The sequence below is a fragment of the Tiliqua scincoides genome, chromosome 1 (genome assembly GCF_035046505.1).
Source record: "Tiliqua scincoides isolate rTilSci1 chromosome 1, rTilSci1.hap2, whole genome shotgun sequence".
NCBI classification, from domain to species: domain Eukaryota; kingdom Metazoa; phylum Chordata; class Lepidosauria; order Squamata; family Scincidae; genus Tiliqua; species Tiliqua scincoides.
The window spans coordinates 114,063,927-114,082,887 of NC_089821.1; the positions used below are offsets into that span (position 1 = coordinate 114,063,927).

At 40.8% G+C, this 18,961-nt stretch overlaps 1 protein-coding gene across 1 annotated transcript in view; it reads left to right on the forward strand.

Annotated features, from left to right (window-relative positions):
• Positions 1-14,264, forward strand: part of ITGAV (integrin subunit alpha V) — a 76,525-nt gene extending 62,261 nt beyond the window's left edge. Inside the window, exons 21-30 of the mRNA XM_066611309.1 lie at positions 3,329-3,421; positions 3,649-3,728; positions 4,249-4,329; positions 4,456-4,561; positions 5,259-5,417; positions 6,322-6,429; positions 8,877-8,990; positions 9,104-9,214; positions 9,609-9,731; positions 10,756-14,264. Of these exons, the coding sequence (XP_066467406.1) occupies positions 3,329-3,421; positions 3,649-3,728; positions 4,249-4,329; positions 4,456-4,561; positions 5,259-5,417; positions 6,322-6,429; positions 8,877-8,990; positions 9,104-9,214; positions 9,609-9,731; positions 10,756-10,851 (1,071 nt within the window). The 3' untranslated portion in view covers positions 10,852-14,264. The remainder of the gene's footprint in view (positions 1-3,328; positions 3,422-3,648; positions 3,729-4,248; positions 4,330-4,455; positions 4,562-5,258; positions 5,418-6,321; positions 6,430-8,876; positions 8,991-9,103; positions 9,215-9,608; positions 9,732-10,755) is intronic.
• Positions 14,265-18,961: the final 4,697 nt, after the last annotated feature.

Sequence of the window (18,961 nt, forward strand, 5' to 3'; positions counted from 1 at the left end):
CTGTGTGAAAATATTTTTGCTTTGGCAAACTAACCTGCTGAGTGGTTGAGTTTTTATTCCTGCTGTTTTAGCTGTCTTTTAATTATTGCTATCGACTTCTGTTTTCTTTTGCTTTAATGTTTTCTTATGCTACGATTCTATTTTGTCCTTCTAAGCTGCCTTGGGCATGGTTTTTTGTCGTGGAAAGGCAGTGTATAGTATTTATTCATAATAAATAATGCCAAATACATGAGATTTAGGAAGCAACTTCATACATAAAGGAATCAAAATATGTTTTGTTTATGAAGTCAGCAATGCTTCTAGTTATTCAAGAAACTGACTTAATATAATGAAGGAATGTCTTTATCATAAAAAGGTTTGGAGGAGTTTATGACTTAAGTTGTGATGTCATGAGCCTAATGAAACGGTTCCCAAACTTACAGTGTTCACAACATCCTTATTTTGTGGTGGCCTGTTCTTCCTGGCTGTCCCAGGCTCTGCCCTCTTGAATCTCACAAGATCTCACACGATCCAAGATGGTAGTGCCCAGGGACCTGGGAAGAAGAAGCTGCCAGGGATATCCCACCATATCCCCATGAGCTTGCCATGGTGCATGGTTTGGGAACCACTGGCCTAATGTATTAGGCAGAAGCTTTGTTTAAATTGCATGGTTTTATGAAAATGGCACTTCATGAATATGCTGGTAGATTTGTTCTAGTTTACCTTTGGGGGAATGTGGTTTCCCCTTTCAAAACAACAGCCATTGGGGGATTCGGTTGTGGTCGTGGTCAAATATGTAATGCACAAGGAGAGATTTTAACAATTTGCCTCATACTGTGATTGAATGGAAATCTCACACATACGCACATGAATACACACACATACAAAGCGACTATTTGTTTTGAGGGGGAAGCTGTTATTGGCATCAAAGGTTCACACAGGAAAATTCATAAATATAGAGATTGCTTAGGAATTCAATTTCATCCATTGTATACGAGGCATTCAATAATAATGGTTTCAATGTAAGTAAGTGTAAAGTCATGCACATTGGGGCAAAAAATCAAAACTTTACATATAGACTAATGGGTTCTGAGCTGTCTGAGACAGATCAGAAGAGAGATCTTGGGGTGGTGGTGGACAGATCAATGAAAGTGTTGACCCAATGTGCGGCGGCAATAAAGAAGGCTAATTCCGTGCTTGGGATCATTAGGAAAGGCATTGAGAATAAGACAGCTAATATTGTAATGCTGTTGTACAAATCGATGGTTAGGCCACCCCTGGAGTATTGCATCCAGTTCTGGTTGCCACATCTCAAAAAGGACATAGTGGAAATGGAAAAGGTGCAAAAGAGAGCGACTAAGATGATTACTGGGCTGGGGCACCTTCCCTATGAGGAAAGGCTACGGCGTTTGGGCCACTTCGGTCTAGAAAAGAGGCACCTGAGGGGGTACATGATTGAGACATACAAAATCATGCAGGGGATTGACAGAGTGGATAGAGAGTCACTCTTTTCCCTCTTGCATAACACCAGAACCAGGAGACATCCACGAAAGCTGAGTATTGGGAGAGTTAGGACAGACAGAAGAAAATATTTCTTTACTCAGCGTGTAATTAGTTTGTGGAACTCTTGCCACAGGAAGTAGTTATGGCATCTTGCCTGGATGCCTTTAAGAGGGGATTGGACAAATTTCTGGAGACGTTCATTATGGGTTACAAGTCATAGTAGGTATGTAGAAGCTCTTGGTTTTAGAGGCAGGCTGCCTCTGATTGCCAGATGCAGGGGAGGGCACCAGGAAGCAGGTTGTGTCTGTTGTCTTGTGTGCTCCCTGGAGCATTTGTTGGGCCACTGTGAGATACAGGAAGCTGGACTAGATGGGTCTTTGGCTCTTCTTATGTTCTTATTCCTATCTTGGAGCTCACTTGGGGTAACAGCAGCACTTACCTTTAGAGGTTTTCTGGAAGTTTGGGGGTAATGTAATTACATCGCCTTTGATCTACCAGGCTCTCATGTTGGTTTAAGTGCAAACAGCCTGCCTCCTTTTGGTGATCTTTGGGCCATTTTGGCCCAGACACCGCATGCTGTCACTGGTGAGCGGCAAAACACAATCAAAAGTGAGAGCACGCCAAGGTTGGGCCCAAAACAGCCTCAAAGATTGCCAAAGGGAGGTTTGAGTGGTGTCATGTCGCCGCTTGCTGAGTCTCATGCCTGGGGCAGCCTGCCCCCATTGCCCCAGCCCTGTGATGCCACTGATTGTATATACCAGGCTCCTTCACCCATATATAGGTTGTGCTTTGTTATCCACCAAATCAGCAGGAAAATAGCTTTAAAGACCCACTTCCAGATTCCTTGCTCCTCCATTGTAGCCCAGAATGCATTGATATTATATCAGTGTTTCTCAAACTGTGGGTCAGGACCCACTAGGTGGGTCGCAAGCCAGTCTCAGGTGGGTCCCCATTCATTTCAATATTTTATTTTTAATATATTAGACTTGATGCTACCGTGGTATGTGACTGCATTTGGGGAAATGTGACAGATCGGTACTTTTAACAGGCTACTATGTATATTCTTTTAACAATGATAGTAAATGGGACTTACTCATGGGTAAGTGTGGGTAGGATTGCAGCCTAGTATTGTTAAAAATCTTCCTGCTTGATGATGTCACTTCCGATCATGACATCATTTCTGGTGGGTCCTGACATTCTCATTCTAAAAGGTGGGTCCCACTGCAAAAAGTTTGAGAACCACTGGATGCTATACCACATTCAGCCAGTAGATGGGGTGAATAATGGTATCTGATGAAATGAAATTATGGCTGAATGTGGTATAGTGTCTATTTAAGCATTCTGGGATGACAATGGAGGAGCAAGAAACCCAGAAGTGGGTCTTTAAAGCTGTCATTAACCATGAGAAGCTTACAACCAGTGTGGTTTCACAACACAAAGGTAGGAAATGGGATTTTAGCACTTTTTTCCTTGTTGCAAGGCATTTAAAGGTGGACCCTAGTCAGTGTTGAGTCAAATCAGTGGATAATGAGGCACGACCTGTATAATATTTCGCTGTAAAAATTCTTTAGTTTACAATATAGTTTTACTGACTTTATTGTAAGCTAAGGAATTATTTAATATTGAATGGCATAGCAAAAGTTGTTGTATCATTTCAAGAATTTAGTGGCCTCTACTCCCTTATTTGTGCCAGCAAAGTAAATTTTGTATCCAGACTAGGCAACAACAAGATTGGACAGCTCCATGTACATAGGAGGAGTATAGTGAGAACTTCTTGCAGAATTCTTAAGGATGGTAGAAAGTATTCTGTTACTCTTTGATAAGGTTCAACTTTGTTTCTCTGCAGGCTTTAGCAAGACTCTCATGTGCATTTAAAACTGAGAATAAAACTCGGCTGGTTGTGTGTGATCTCGGAAATCCAATGAAAGCAGGAACAAAAGTAAGCATGCACAAACTTTGCCACTACTATACTAATAAAAGAGAGGGAAAGCCCCATAATGTATGCATAACCAAGGGCATTCAGAGGGACTTGCAGGATTAGGGCCAGTATCTAATCAAAACAGACAGCATCCAGCTTTTAACTATTTGGGTAAGGCACACAATCAGTTTGAGCTAACTTCTCTTGGCCTGTGACATATTTAATTGTGTATATCTTTTGTGTTATAGCTCTCAGCTGGCCTTCATTTCAGCGTCCACCAGGAGTCTGAGATGGACACATTTGTGAAGTTTGATCTCCAGATACGTAGGTAGGGAGCACTTACACTTCATGTGAGTTGCTTGATTGGTTGATAAATTCATTTATCCATTAATAATATTTGTATACTATTTTTCAACTAAAAAAAGTTCACAAAGTGATTTAGTTGTAGTAAAACGAAAAGGCAATTCTGTCTTCCAAAGACTCTCCCAATCTAAAAAAAGCACAAGAGAGACCCCAGCAAACAATTCCTGGGAGCAATGGTGTTGGGGTAATCTGGTGGTGCTCGGTGGCGGGAATGAGGGGAGATTCAAGACACACTGCCTGTTCATGCTGTGATCTTCCATTATCCTCCCATACACCTTCAAGTACCTCACAGGTGACTAGCAATAATCCAGAAATGGGGTTGTTGCCGCCACCATTAAGGTAAAAGGCATAAAATGGAGCACCTGTCGTTACTTCATCTCCTGCCAGGAGCAGCCCAATTACCAAGATTCTCTGCTGTCCCCTGCCCCACCTCCACTGCACTCCTGATCTTAATGTTCTCTCTGTGTAATTGTGTTCTTTTCCAGCTCTAATCTGTTTAACAATCTAAGCCCAATGACGTCTTACCAGGTGGATCTGGCCATCTTAGCAGCTGTTGAAATCAGAGGGTGAGTTCCGAGCCTCATGCTACCTTAGCCATATTGCTACCTTTGCTGTTTTAATTTTGTAATTTCATGACTTGCACTGAATGTCCAGTGTCTGATCATTACTGTGTGTCCTTTTGCACCATTTAGCGTTTCTTCTCCTGATCACATCTTTCTTCCAATACCTAACTGGGAACTCAAGGAGAACCCTGAAACAGAAGATGACATAGGACCTCTAGTTCAACACATATATGAGGTGAATCTGTGCTTATGTCTATAACCAGTAAATAGTGCTTGTTGGAAATGCAAAAGTGTGTATTTTTCTGCTCTACCCTCTTTTTTCCCCCCAACATTGGTGAACTAATCTGATTGGATCGTGGACTAAAATTCTGCTTTACAATGCTGAGCAGACTAAGGGCCTAATCCTGTTCAAATTTCTAGCACTGATGCAATCATGCCGATGTGGCATGTGCAGCATCCTGTAGAGGGGAGGCAGACATGGAGGTCACCTCAAGGTAAGGAGACATTTGTTCCCTTACCTCAGGGCTGCATTGCAGCTGCATCAGTGCTGGAAAGTTAGATAGGATTGGGCCCTTAGTCAGTCCTACCAGACACTTGCCTCTATTGATACCATGTGTAGTTACATCACAATGTGATGTAAATGTGTGTTTAAGTTTGAGACCACCCTTCAAGCTGGGATTTCCCATTTTAAGGATGGCAGTGATGGGAGACCAGAACTTCAAATGCCAAACAGTTTTAAGTAAGCTAGGCATTACAGTAAGGTAATTTTCCTTGCTTTTCAAGGTAAAGGAGCAGCATTATCCAGCTATTCAGATACTGGATGTTGAGGGATAAGCAGAAGTTGTGCCAAATGAACAGAGGACAGTTCTGTTGCAAGAGTGAAAGGAGAGTAGTCCTTTGTGCTAATTGTGTTTTTTCCATCTCCTCACTAGCTCAGAAACAACGGCCCAAGTGCCTTCAGCAAAGTGATGCTAAACCTTAAGTGGCCTTATAAGTATAACAATAACACCTTGTTGTATATTGTAAACTATGAAATTGAAGGTCCCATGAACTGCACTTTTGATATGGAGATTAACCCACTCAAAATTAAGGTAAGAGGCTGTTGTCTGTGTACTGAGCAAACTGTTTTTCCTATGTGTTTAAGGTATAGGGATCCCCCGACATCTGCAGATCCACTTATCCACAGTTCCCTCCCCCCCCCGGCGTCCTTTTTTTTATGTTCATTACAGTCGCACAAAATGTCTTTTGCTTTAAGCAAACAAGCAGGCACACAGCCTCTTGCAATTACTATATGTCTCTTGCTTTAAGAGGCAAGCAAGCAAGCAAGCAGGAAGTGAATGTTCATGCTCCCTTCTAGCCTCCCTGTTTGCTTGAGACATACAGCAATTGCAGTAGGTGCATGCCTGCTTGTTTGCTTAAAGCAAAAGACGTTTTGTGTGACTGTAATGAACATAAACAGAGGTAATGGCATGTATCCTTGGGGGTCCCCCCAGGAACATATCCCCCGCAGATACAGAGAGACACCTGTAGTAATGCTTAATTATAAATATTTTAATATTTTTCCTAGAAGGACAAAAGATAATTTAAGGGGGTTCCGTTTATGTAGCTCTAGCCCTGAATTACCCAGTGATATTGCTGTGTGCGCTCACCCATTAGCTGAGGGAAGCACCTTCATTGTAAAGTTAGGGAGATGCAGACCCACTTGCCCTGATTGCTTGATATTTTGGGCTCCAGTTTTTATTTTAATGCACTCCACTGGCTTCCTTTCTTTGGTCTCCTCCCTAGTAGGTGGATCACACAGTGGGAGGAGTGGGGGTGGGAAGAAACAGGTAAGCTCTAATTGACTGAAAATAAGTACCAGTAGAGAAATGCATTAACACTAGACTTTAGCAAGTGACTCAAGATGGCATTAAATGCAATACAACATATTGCTATGTTAGGGATCTGTACAAATAATTGAACTTTTCTTGATGCTATGTCCTCCTTCTCAATCAGACTTCTCAATCAGATGAAAAAAATGAAACGGCTAATGGAGAAGATAACCGTAATCACCATATCAACCGAAGGGACCTCAGTGCTGCTGAAGGAGATGTACAAACTTTGGTAATGTATTTGTGCTTATTATTTTTTTTTTAAGTCATTTGCCACTATTTTAGGAAAGGTTTGAGAGTTATAGAGATGATTACAGTATCAAAAGGGCATAGCTATATAATGCTAGTGCAGGTGAAGATTTGTTATCCTGTTTGATCTTGATTGAGGTTGGTTAGCAAAGTGATCAGGAAAGAGGAAGTGATCAGGAAAGAGGCAAGACATTAACCAACTTTCCAGCACCAAGGTAAGGGCAATGCAGCTCTGAGGCAGTGGCGTCACTAGGGTTCGCGTCCCCTGGTGCGAGAGGCCAGCGTGTCACCCCCATGCAGTGGGCAACACTGGAGCAACACTCCAGGTGGTGGGTGTGGTGATCTACCATCACCCCATCCCCACTGGTTTTTTGTCTGCACCTTTTGATAGAATAAAGATATTTCAGCGCAGTTTGTTTCATTGCATTTTGCATGAAATTACACGTTGATTGATATATAACATGATGGTATTGTTTTTATAAACTGTGATTTTAGTGATTTTGGTCACTAGTGGTGTCACCTCCCGCCAGGGTGTCAACTTACTAACACCTTATTGGAGCAGTTTTCAAACTTTTAGCACTGGGACCTCCTTCTCAGGTGTTTTTTGGGGGCTACATTCATTGGATCAGGATCGTTCTGGTGTTGTTGGATTCCTCTCAGCCTGCCCTTTCTGATGGACTAAAGCAAGTTTGCCTACTCATGAGTAAATGCACGGTACGGCTTGGTTTCACTTTCCATAGGGCTCCATGATTTTTTGTTCTCCTGTTTTTTGGCCATACTTTTGATAGAAAGGAGATATTTCACTCTGGTCTTTTGCATGGCATTCTGCTGGAAATTCAACATCCAGTGGCATATAACATGATGGGATTACTCCTAACCACAGCGATTTTAGCGCTTCACCCCTCGCAGTGCACGTCACCCCCCCAGTGCGCGTTACCTGGTGCGGCCCACACCCCCCTAGCAACGCTACTGCTCTGAGGTAAGGAAACAAACATTCCCTTACCTTAAGGAGGTCTCCAACACTACCCCCTCCCCGACTGCAGCACATGCCCCAATGGCACAGCTGTGTCAGTGCTGGAAAGTTTGTTAGGATTTGGGCCTGACTCACTTTCTCACTCACATGAGACTAAAATTTTTGCAGTACTTTCTGATGAACCAGAGCCCTGGAATTTGATATACATACATTCTAAAGCACTCTGATTACTATGAAAAGGACTCTTGAGGATCATTTTGCATTGATGTTACTTAGCATATCTTGCTTACTGTACTATATTTCCCCAGTTCGAAATGCCTTGGGTCCTGAATATTACAATCCCTGGAATGTTCCGCCAATGATTGACATGACAAAAATTCTTATGGGGAAGCCACACTTGGATTCTCGGAATATGTTGGTATGACTTAGGAGTTCACATACGTGTAAATATTTTGCACAGTACTATTTCCACAAATCACATAACTTCTGTGAACAACAGCAGCAAAAATCCTAACACAGATCACACCCAAATGATACACTTCTGTCACCCACCTCCAGAGCACATAATCTCTTTAGTCTCTGGCATATCTTCCTTTCCCTCAGCGTTCTGGGTGACGGCGATGGTAATTTGAAATGCAACATGCCTGCGTTCGAACTGCAGCTACCTCAACACTTTTTCCCATGATCAGGAAGGTGAAGGGAACATGCTATTACCTCAGCCACTGCAGTGTGGCATGTTTTAATGGCCTTTGCTAGGGATGATTTAATGCTGCATGTTTAGAGCACTTCAGATGCCTGTGATGTACGATGTGCAAGCAACTACAACTGATCTGCCAGCTTGACAAATAATTCATTGTTCCATGCTCTTCCAGATGGAAAAAGCAAGGACACTGGAATGCTAAAAGAGGGTGCTGGCAGCTTGTCTTTTTATCTTGTGTTCTCTTCGTTCAAGGGGAATATGCCTCCTGTCTTTAATTCATTATTGCGGTTCATTATTGTAAGAGTGATGAAAGAGAAAGCATGGGGAGGAGGCACCCTTGTTCCTCTCTTTCTTAATTTTGCCTGAAATGTCAAGTGCCCAGAGCATGGATGTTAACCAGGGGTGAAAAGAAGGCAAAACCTAGTCAGCATTCTGGACTTCCATCACACTGCTTACAAACATAATTCCATCTTCTACTGAACCACGTGAGAAGTATAAGTGATGCATCTCCATGTCATCTCATGTCTCCATTCCTTGGCATTTATAAATAAGGCATTGGCTTCCTCTAGGGCCTCTAAAAAGTTTGAGAATCACTGGATTACACTATACAATTTCCTGTTCGCTTACTTTTCCTATGACCCCTTGAGGCCTTGTAGAAATGATTTTGTGTCCAGACATTTGGGTAATTCCCTGACAGAAGTGTAGGCAAATTTCCTAACCAAGATGTATACCATTCTTTTTAAATTTTTCATTATAGGGTTGTGGAACTGCAGAATGTTTAAAGATATTCTGTCAAGTTGGCCGTCTGGAGCGGGGGAAGACAGCAATTCTGTATTTAAAATCTCGCCTTTGGACTCAGACCTTCATGAATGTGAGCACCCATTCCCTCAAACCTTCATTATTGTTTCACAGCTCCCTTCGTCATCCTCCTGAAGCAAAAAAGGTTCTGATCTCGTATTTTCTTTGTTGTTGTTCCCGTCACAGAAAGAAAACCAGAACCATTCATACTCCCTCAAATCATCTGCTTCCTTCAGCGTTATCGAGTTCCCTTACAAGAATCTTCCTTTTCCTGAAGATGTCCACAATTCTACAATAGTAAGCTGTGTGGTATTAAAAATTAGTTTGACCCAGGGCAGCATAATTAAGCAGAAAAAGAGTAGTCAAAATGAAACGCGCATTTCATCAGCTGTCACCCATTCTTACTGGGCAATATTAAATTGTTGAGTTTATTCAATTTGATCTCCTGCTACTTAAGCTTTTAATTAAATTTTCACCATCAGTTAAAAGCTTTAGATGCACAGTTCAGTCTTCAGACTGCTTTACCACACCAGTGTTGATTATTTCAGTAGGATTGGCATGACATGAGCACTCAGAACACCATTACTGGCATGGCAGTTTGATAGCCAATGCAAGGCCCAGATCTTTCAAAGCGTGTCCTTGATGTAACAAACTGTCTCTCCCTAAAATCTTTCTTTTTTTCCCCCTTCAGGTTACCACAAATATCTTGTGGGGTATCCAGCCAGCACCCATGCAAGTGCAAGTATGGGTCATCATATTAGCTGTCCTCGCAGGTTTATTACTGTTGGGACTTCTAGTCTTTGTAATGCACAGAGTAAGTGATATATATAATTAATCCTTAATGAAAAAACACAGTCCTGATATCACAGGAAACAAGGTTCAAAACACACTCTGCCTGCATGATATGTGCATTTTACTTGTGCAAATTATAGAAAAAATTAAGAAAAAGAGAGAAAAATAGCAGTTTAAATATGAAGGTAATTCTGCCCACATTCCACCTACTAAGTATATGCCCCAGAGTGGGCATGAGATGGGGGAATGAATCTGCTGTTCCCTACAGCATGTCTCTCATAATGTGACTTTAGTGTTGAAAGAAACCGTATGTATTTTTCAGGTTTAAGGGTACTTTTGACTATACAGTATGTGATTTTCACTTTACACATTGACTTCAGAACGTAACCTTCACATACCATGTGGGCTGACTGTAGTTTCTTTTCCTGGCTTACAGTAAAGTGTTTACATTGTATTGAGTCTCTTTCAGAAAGAGCGCAGCTCTCATGAGAGATGTCTCTGCCAAAATGAACCCAGTTCATTTGGTTGGTATCTGTTTTTAGTCATTAGTTCCTGGACTGTATTGTTATTCACAGATCTATTTGTGAAGTCAAAGCTAACTTTTAGGCTGTAATTCTATACTGCAATACCTCCAATAGTGTGTGGGATGGTCAAACTCTTCATGAAACAGTGCTACAGGAGGCATTGGGCACAATCCTAACCCCTTATGTCAGAACTTTCCAGCACTGGCATAGCAGTACCAATGAGACGTGTCCTGCAGTTGGGTGTCACTCACGGAGGCCTCCTCAAAATAAGGAAATGTTTGCTCCCTTACCTCAGAGCTGCATTGCCCTTATGTCAGTACTGGAAAATGCTGGGGTTAGGATTGCACCCATAGTCAAACTATGGGGCAGGAAACTGGCGCTGATTGGCCTTGCACTACCCAGAGTGCACTGCTTCCATTGGCTGCAAGGCCTAAGAAGTGTAAATGAGATACATAAATTTGGAAGAAGATATTTTGTTCCCAATATGCACTGTAGTTTATTCCTTTCTTTTTTTCCTCACAGATGGGTTTCTTCAAACGTGTGCGGCCACCTCAGGAAGAACAAGAAAGGGAACAGCTGCAACCCCATGAAAATGGGGAAGGGACGTCGGATGCTTAAGAAGTGTCATTTACCAAAAGGTTGAGAATTGGCAACATCTTCTTTAAAGATGTGCATTTCTTTCCTAAGAGACAGACGATCCAGAACTGCACTGCTGTTGCCTTTTGGCATTGGAGATAGTCCAAGTTAACTACGAAATGAGAGCAATATATTTTAGCTTCCCTGATATTAATCATGTTCACGTATTTGACTATTACGTATGCACTGATAAGCATATTTTAGTGTCATGATTTTGCTTATACAGCTCCAGAAGACAAATATTATTCAGTTTATTAATTTGGTACAACTTGATCTGCTGTAGAGTTGGCATTTAAACTTTGTAAACCAGCAGCATTTGAACTACATGGAAGCTAACTGAAGACCTACTATCGAACTTTCGCAGCTGACCTTTTCTAAGGTACTCACCAATTCTTTGAAGTACTTACTTGCCTCTACATTTTATTTTTGAACTAGAAATATCTAATAATACAAGACACACAGCAGATTATTGCGCAGGTCTGCTTCAGTTGTCTCTTTGATGATTTCACCACGGAAGACTATTCTATCTCTCTCGTATGGTACCCATTTAAGGAGTCGCTGTCCACTTCTCATTGTTCATAGAATCCTTAATATGGAAGATGCACTTTGTTTTTCTGATTTTTATGGGAGATCCTCAACCCCTTTTCTGAACACTAATATCCTCAAGCTGAAGGACAATGGAAAATTCATTGAGTTACACAACAATTTTTGGATAACTTTCCTAGACTCCATGGGGGCATATTCCTTACATTTTGTACGTGTAGAAAGAAGCATTGTGTTCAAGTAAGAAACGTCAAGTAATTTGTGAGGAAATCAATATTCCGCACTGAGAATAAATTATGCAAATTTTTGCCAATCTTTACTTTGCATAATTTAATTCTGCTTTTAAAAACCAGGTTTTTCAAATAGAAAGAAATTCTTTTGGCAAAAAAAAAAAAGGTTGTCAGAGGACAAGCATGGGGAGGAATGAAGAAGGGAAGAGCATGATAGTTGAATATGATGACCTTCAAGTCAGGGAATTGTAACTATGGAAAGTGTGGGGCAATTGCACAGAGCAATAAAGTCTCACCCCTAAGCACTCAGAGCCCAGCCACGCCCCTTTCTCAACTGTGAGTTTTCATCAGACATTTCCCAGGCTATTCTTATCTCTTCTCCAAAGCTGTGAAGATTTTCTTCCTTAAAAAATTAAAACCAAGGCAGAAAGGGCGGGCCAAATCCAGTGCTGAATGAGTGGATTTTGCCTTCACACTGCAAAATGCTTCAGCATTTCTGTCTTTAAAAGTAAGTAAAGAAGAGACTAGGCTGGAGGTGGTGGTCATACAGCTCTTACCCTCTAATGGAACCTTGCACACTAGCTTCATTCCTAGGAGGTTTCCCAGCAGGTTCCATCTAGTAGCATTAGAATGTAAGACTGAGCTATAGAAAGGATGTATTGTTAAGAGGAATGCTTAAGACAGATAATGCCTCTTTTTTAACAACAGCAAAAAAATATCACAAGGTGAGGATAGAAAGATCCAGATTGAGCATGTGACTTAACCCATTTGCTCCATTCGCTGTCTTATCAAAATTATGTGATTTTGAATCACTGGAAAATTTACTTGGTTTCATAGTATTCTAGGAAATACTTATTATAATATCCTGGTACTCTTAAAAGAGAAAGTGTAAGCAGAATGAGAGGAAGTGCTTATCTTGGGCCTGGTTCACACATGCATGTACACCAATTGATTTTTCTGCTATTGATTACTGTACACTTGACCAGCAGCTAACTGTGCGAACTAGCACCATTTAAAAGCATTAATTTGAAGTGAGGAGACAGGAAAGCTTTGTCTGGGGCAGGGGTGTCCAAACTTTTTGGCAGGAGGGCCACATCATCTCTCTGACACTGTGTTAGGGGCCAGGAAAAAAATGAATTCATTTACATTTCAAATTTGAATAAATTTACATAAATGAATATATTAGAGATGGAACTTATATGAATGAATGAATGTCTTGCAATAGTTCAAGGACTTTAAAAGGCCTTGCACAAAGCAAGGCCAGCCTTTCCTTTGCTGCTGCTGCTGCTTCATCACAGACGTGAAACAGCAAGCAGTGGGGAGAGCCCTCATCCCACAGCTCACGCGAGAAGTCAAATAGTTGGCCGTCATGCTGAGAGCAGTTGCATCAGGGCAGCGCAGGCTCCAGCAAATCTCCAGAGGCTCATTGGAGACTGAGGGCTCACAGAGGGTCAGATTGGGAGTCCTCAAGGGCCACAAGTGGCCCCAGGGCCAGGATTTGGGCACCCCTGATCTGGGGTATCAGACCTGTGATAGCCCATGCATGTAGGCCAGCCATCAACTGATGTTGATCAAGTGGTGAATGTGCAGCTGTGAACTAGATTTAAGAAAATATGGTGAACTTGTGTAGCTCAAAATATCACTGACAGAGTTCATGTGCTTAAATTTCAAATGCAGTGGAGTCCATTGTTGTCCGCCCTTATCTGATATTTTTGTTAGGCCATGTTCACACTGTATTCTTTCATGTAGGCCAATAACACTGTAACTCTATGTAAATAGTATTCTACTTTTCCTAAACTTCTTTTCTGAATGTCATCCTGGCCATTCAGATGAATCAGCTTGTACTGTATGTAAATATTTTTGAAAGGAAAAAAAATCACAGAAGTTGTCAAAATGGAGTATATTGTCTTTTTTAAATTCATGTTTTGTTTCATAAAGAATATATATTTTGTACACAGTAAAAGCCAATTCATCAAAAGATGCAAAAAAAAAAACACTCCACTTCTTCAAAAACAAAACTAAATCTCCATCCCTAAATCTGCTTCTTTGGACTAAATTACAAGGAAATATACTTGGGATCATTGCATTGGTCTGTTTAAATGTAGCCACCAGTGAAGTTATGAGTCAAATCAGGAATTTGTAGTATATTTTTCAAAAGTAAATGTATATAATTCCAAATGCTATCTTACATAGCAGTCTATAAGCCATATTTTACTATTAAAGATTAGAATTTCTTTAAAAATATTTCCCATTGAAGTTGCAAAGCACACTTACAAAAGTGTAAGTCCCACTGAAATCAGTAGGACTTACTTCTGAGTAAACATGCACAAGAGTGTGCTGTAATTATAGCATTCAGCAGATACACTTAAGTGAATGTAACATACCCTTGTCCTAAACAGCCGGTTGAAACACTTTACCTTGAAACCTCCTTTGGGTGGCGTTATGGGTGTAGCACAAATAATTACCAAGATCCTCCATGAATACTGTAGGTTAAATGTAATATATAGCACCCATTCCACTGGAAACATAATAAAAGGTCACATATTGTCAAGCACTTCATTATTGTGTTGAGTTCTTTGTTGACATGCATTCTCATTGATTTCTCATACTAGTACTTACAGCTGTAATCCAATAGTTGGAGTTTGGATTTTCACACTTTCATCTAAAGCTCTGAAAATAACATGTTTTACAGTGCAATCCTAAACATGTTTACTCAGCAGTAAACCCAATGCTATTCAATGGACCTTCCACACAGGCAATTGTGTATAGGAATGTAGCCTTAGGAAATCAACAATGCTGCTATGCTATGATTAGGGCATTAAGCATATGAAAATGCCTTGTGCTGGGTCAGACCATGGGTTCATCTTGCCCCATATTACCCACTCTGAATGGCAGTGGCTCTCCAAACCACTGTGTGTGGGTGGTAGTCTTTTTTTTTTTTTGTAGAAACTTGGCAATAAGAGCCATTTTTGCTACAGTAGAGCCCTGCTGGATCAGGCCAAGGGCCCATCTCCTCCATCTTCCTGTATCTCAAAGTGGCCCACCGCATGTCTCAAGGAGCACAGAAGACAACAAGATACTGGTATCCTGTTGCTGCTCCATTGTGCCTGACATTCAGAGACAGGACACTTTTAAAACCCAGATGATGGTACAGTCATCATGACTCCTAACCTGTGTACAATGTTACAATCACAGTACCAGTGCATGAGATTGTTATTTTTATTGTGCTGCTTACTCTAGCTAAGCAGGTTTTTTAAACCCTGACAAGATAGATACCATAGCAGAACAAAAATGAATGAATGTTCATGTTCCATGGTGCCCATTGCTCTATCAGATAACCTTCAAATCTGTCACAAGCTGTTGTCTGCTCATGGAATTAAATTGCACCAGGAAAAAGTATATGATCTCTTCAGTAATCCACTTCCTAGTCTCCATAAGACACTATCATAGATATTGCAGGTGGGGGTGTTTTCTATCTGTTGATAATGAGATTTTATTTTAATATGGGTGCACTATTGCTTCATTTTCACAGCATAGTCTTGAGAGGTAGTGAATTAATTCTATTCCCATTGACCAACATCATTTAAACTTATTGCTACTGAAGCTGGGTGGGAGAGGGGATCTGTTTTCTGAGTTTAAATAAAAAACACTTACATGCAATACGTTTTTTATAGCCAGTTCTAATTTATTACTTGCCAAAAGATTGTTAATGCTCATAGACCTAATTAAGGAAGTGTCCTGTCATTCTGTGAGGCACTTTCTCCCATGGAAGTACCTATTGCACATAACCTCCAGTGACTTAAAACTGATTCATGTATTTGGGTTAATGGCTTGCTGTCACAGGGCATCTATTTAAAAAGCATTGTGTTTGAGGTGAAATGAAAACCTTTATGGTATGTGTGATCTTTGATGGCCAATTCAAAGGCAATATTACCTCATTGCTTGGCATTGGTGTTGCAAGTATGTACTTGGGGTGTGTGTGTGTGTGTGTGTAATCATAAAGAGTTTCGGGATCCTATAGAGGAGACTAAGAATATTTATAAACCACTTTTCAACAAAAGCATTCACAAAGCAGTTTATTTAACCCATTTCTGCCCAGCCCACAGGTGGACACATTTGAACCCTGTTGCGTATATGCAACGTTGGGCAGGAACGGCTTTTAGCAAAATAGGTACAGAAGTGATTGCCTCTCCTAAAAGGGCTCACAGTCTTTAAAAAGATGCAAAAAGAGACACTAGCAAATAGCCACTAGAAAAGCCACTGTGCTGGGGTGAAAAGAGACAGTTGCTCTCCCTCTATTAAATATAATAGAACCACCATTTTAAAGTGACTCTTTGCCTGGTTAACAGGTATAACTAAGATAATCACACCTTGGTGCTCCTCATGGGCTCCTGATGTGATGCAAACACTTTGACCTGAGTGTACGTCAATCTCCCCAAACTTACCCTTCCTCCTATTCCGCCCTGCCAGAGAATCCTCTACGCTAGCAGAGAAAGATCTATCAGTGCAAGAATCTTATGGCTCATTCCTAATGGGACTACTTGTGCCATGATACAACGGCACTGAAATGAATGCTGTTGTATCCTTTGTTGGCAGGGAGACAGCTGGAGGTCATCTTGTTTCCTTACCACATGTTGATTTCCTTACCTCATGTTGAGCCTCAGCAGCCACTAAGGTTCTGCTTGGATCTGCACCAGCTCAATCGCCGGTGCCAAACTGAGTAGCCCCATGTAGGGCTTTCAGGCCTGGAATGGGGGATAGGATCTGGCAGCAGCTTCTGCCACCATCTCCACCCCTCTCCCAGGTCTGAACCACCCTGATTTGCCACCTTCCCCCCCCCCTTCCTTGCCCCATTCCACCTTCCCAGCACTGGCACTGCACTTAGCCCATCTGGTGGCCGGTCCCTCTCCTGCTGTTGTGAAAGGCCAGCACCTGCCCACACAGGCCTCAGTGCTGGTGGAAACTACAGCTGGGCTGTCATGAAGTGCTTTATGGCACTTTTGCAATGGCCATCTCCTGGGCAGTGCATGCAAGACCAGTGCTGTAGGAACTCAGAATTGGGCCATTAACCTTCTGACTCAGTGGTGATGTAACATGCAATGCCAAAGCCAAGCCCAAGAAAAGCATTAAATGTGGTACAGCTTACTTAGGTTGGTCTGAAATTTATATAGAATCTAATGTCTCCCACAGAGGTTGATACTTGTAGGACAATGAAAGTTTCTGAGTAATTGCTGTAGAAAGTGTTAGGATTGCCCACATTGGGTGAGGCACCATGTGCATTATATAGTTTGCCAACTTTCTGATTTAGTTGGAGAACTTCTAAAAGTAGGCTAGCGACTGTACAGTAACTACTAATGTGAGACTGCAGTGCTACTATTGTATCAGATTTGTATTCCACTAAATGTAGAGTTCTTGTAAGGATATTTCAGCACAAATTCAATTTAACTCATCATTAAAAGCAATAAGGCAAGTTTGACTTAACATGAACAGTGACTTTTTCTAATCCATAGAGAGATTATGGCTAGGATCCAAAGATTTACTCAGCTAGTTTTGCTTGCCCAAAAGCGCTCTCTCTCTCTCTCTCTCTCTCTCTCTCTCTCTCTCTCTCTCTGTGTGTGTGTGTGTGTGTGTGTGTGTGTGTGTGTGTGTGTTTGTGCACATTCCCATCTAATATCTCAAATATAGAAATTAACCAGACATTACAAGATATACCGAGCTGCTGCCTCTCCATGTCTCTTGATCCTGTCTTCCTCATAACATCTAAATAAACACAAGACATGTTAACATAAGATAAACTCGTTGTGACAGCACTGCAGTGTGAGTTGTCCCATATGGCCAACAATGATGTAAAACAGAGTGGGACAACACACTGTACAATGAAGTCATGTGTTCTGTCAGTTTGGGCATTATGACAAAGAGAAAGGAGGAAACATACAATTGCTTGTAATCTCACGTCAAGCCCTTAACAGAGTGGCAAAAGTGGGTCATGTCATGGAGGGTCTGCAGTCCAAAACTTATAGTTTAAATATCTCACTGAATGGACGCAAGCCTTTCTGCAAGCATAAAATAGACCTTTGGATTGCATCCTAAATTCATGACCCTAATACTTGGAATGTGTTTTATATTTCATTTCCTAATGTATTTTTACTTGCATGACTAGGTAGTGCTTATAACCTCAATACATATAATTATTTTCACAACCAGGTAATCAACAGAATAACTGCTACATACTTAGGAAGTGATTTTTTTCTCTTTCATCCATATATAGTGATGGCTAATATGAATTTCCTGATTATTCTATGTTGTCTTGTCTCATATCTGTATAATGCTAAATAATCTGTCTTGCTGTCTGTTGAAACATCTCATCCAAATATCCCAGCTGTGTCCCAACCTTCTCCAGTATTAGCCAATGAGATTATGCAGCACATAAACACAAAGCATACGTCAGCATGACAAACCTACAAAGTTTAATTGTCACAGTTCCCCCTAAAGAACCCTTCTTGTAAATGCAGAGAATCCCAAGTTAGAGATCACTACCTACTCTTTCAGTGGAGGCCTATGTCTGTGTACTCAGAAGTAAGCCCCACTAGTTCTGTGAAACTTACTCCCAGGAAAATGTATATAAGATTGGATCCTTACAGAACTACAGTTCTCAGGGTTTCCTGGAGAGAGGTAATCATTATTAAATGAATTTTAATTATGTAGTTTAGATACTTCCCAAAATATTCTCTGTTCATTTATTATGTTATTCATTTTGGCTGAAATCCTCAACACACTGATAAGTGGAATCCTTCAGAAATTAAAAAATACATTCACTTAGAAAGGAACAATATATTGAAACATCAGATATGTCACTGGCTTTGATTTAATATGAACAAGATGATCATACAATAGCAATGCCTTGGGGGAAAAAATCATGATTAAAAAAATGAGACAAATCCACCAGCACTTTTACCATTTAAGTTGTATATAAAGTTGTGTGAATGAATAGACTTTTTCATTGTTGCTAGCAAATAACACAAACATACATTGTAGCACAAGGCACATAGAGGAACTTTACAAGTTGTGTTTCCAAACTGGGCACTCCTTAATCCTACAAATCTGCTAAAATTTATTTTGGAAGTGGAAGTCAAATATATTTTTTAACTATTCACATAAATCAGTTATGGAATATTTTCTGTAAATGACAGGAGAACTAATGTTTAAAATTGTCAATAAAATACCTCTTACACTCTATTCTTTAATATTATTTAATGGGCACATATTGCAATCACAGTGTTTCAGGGTAAATATACCTGAAGCTCACAAGGTTATCATGT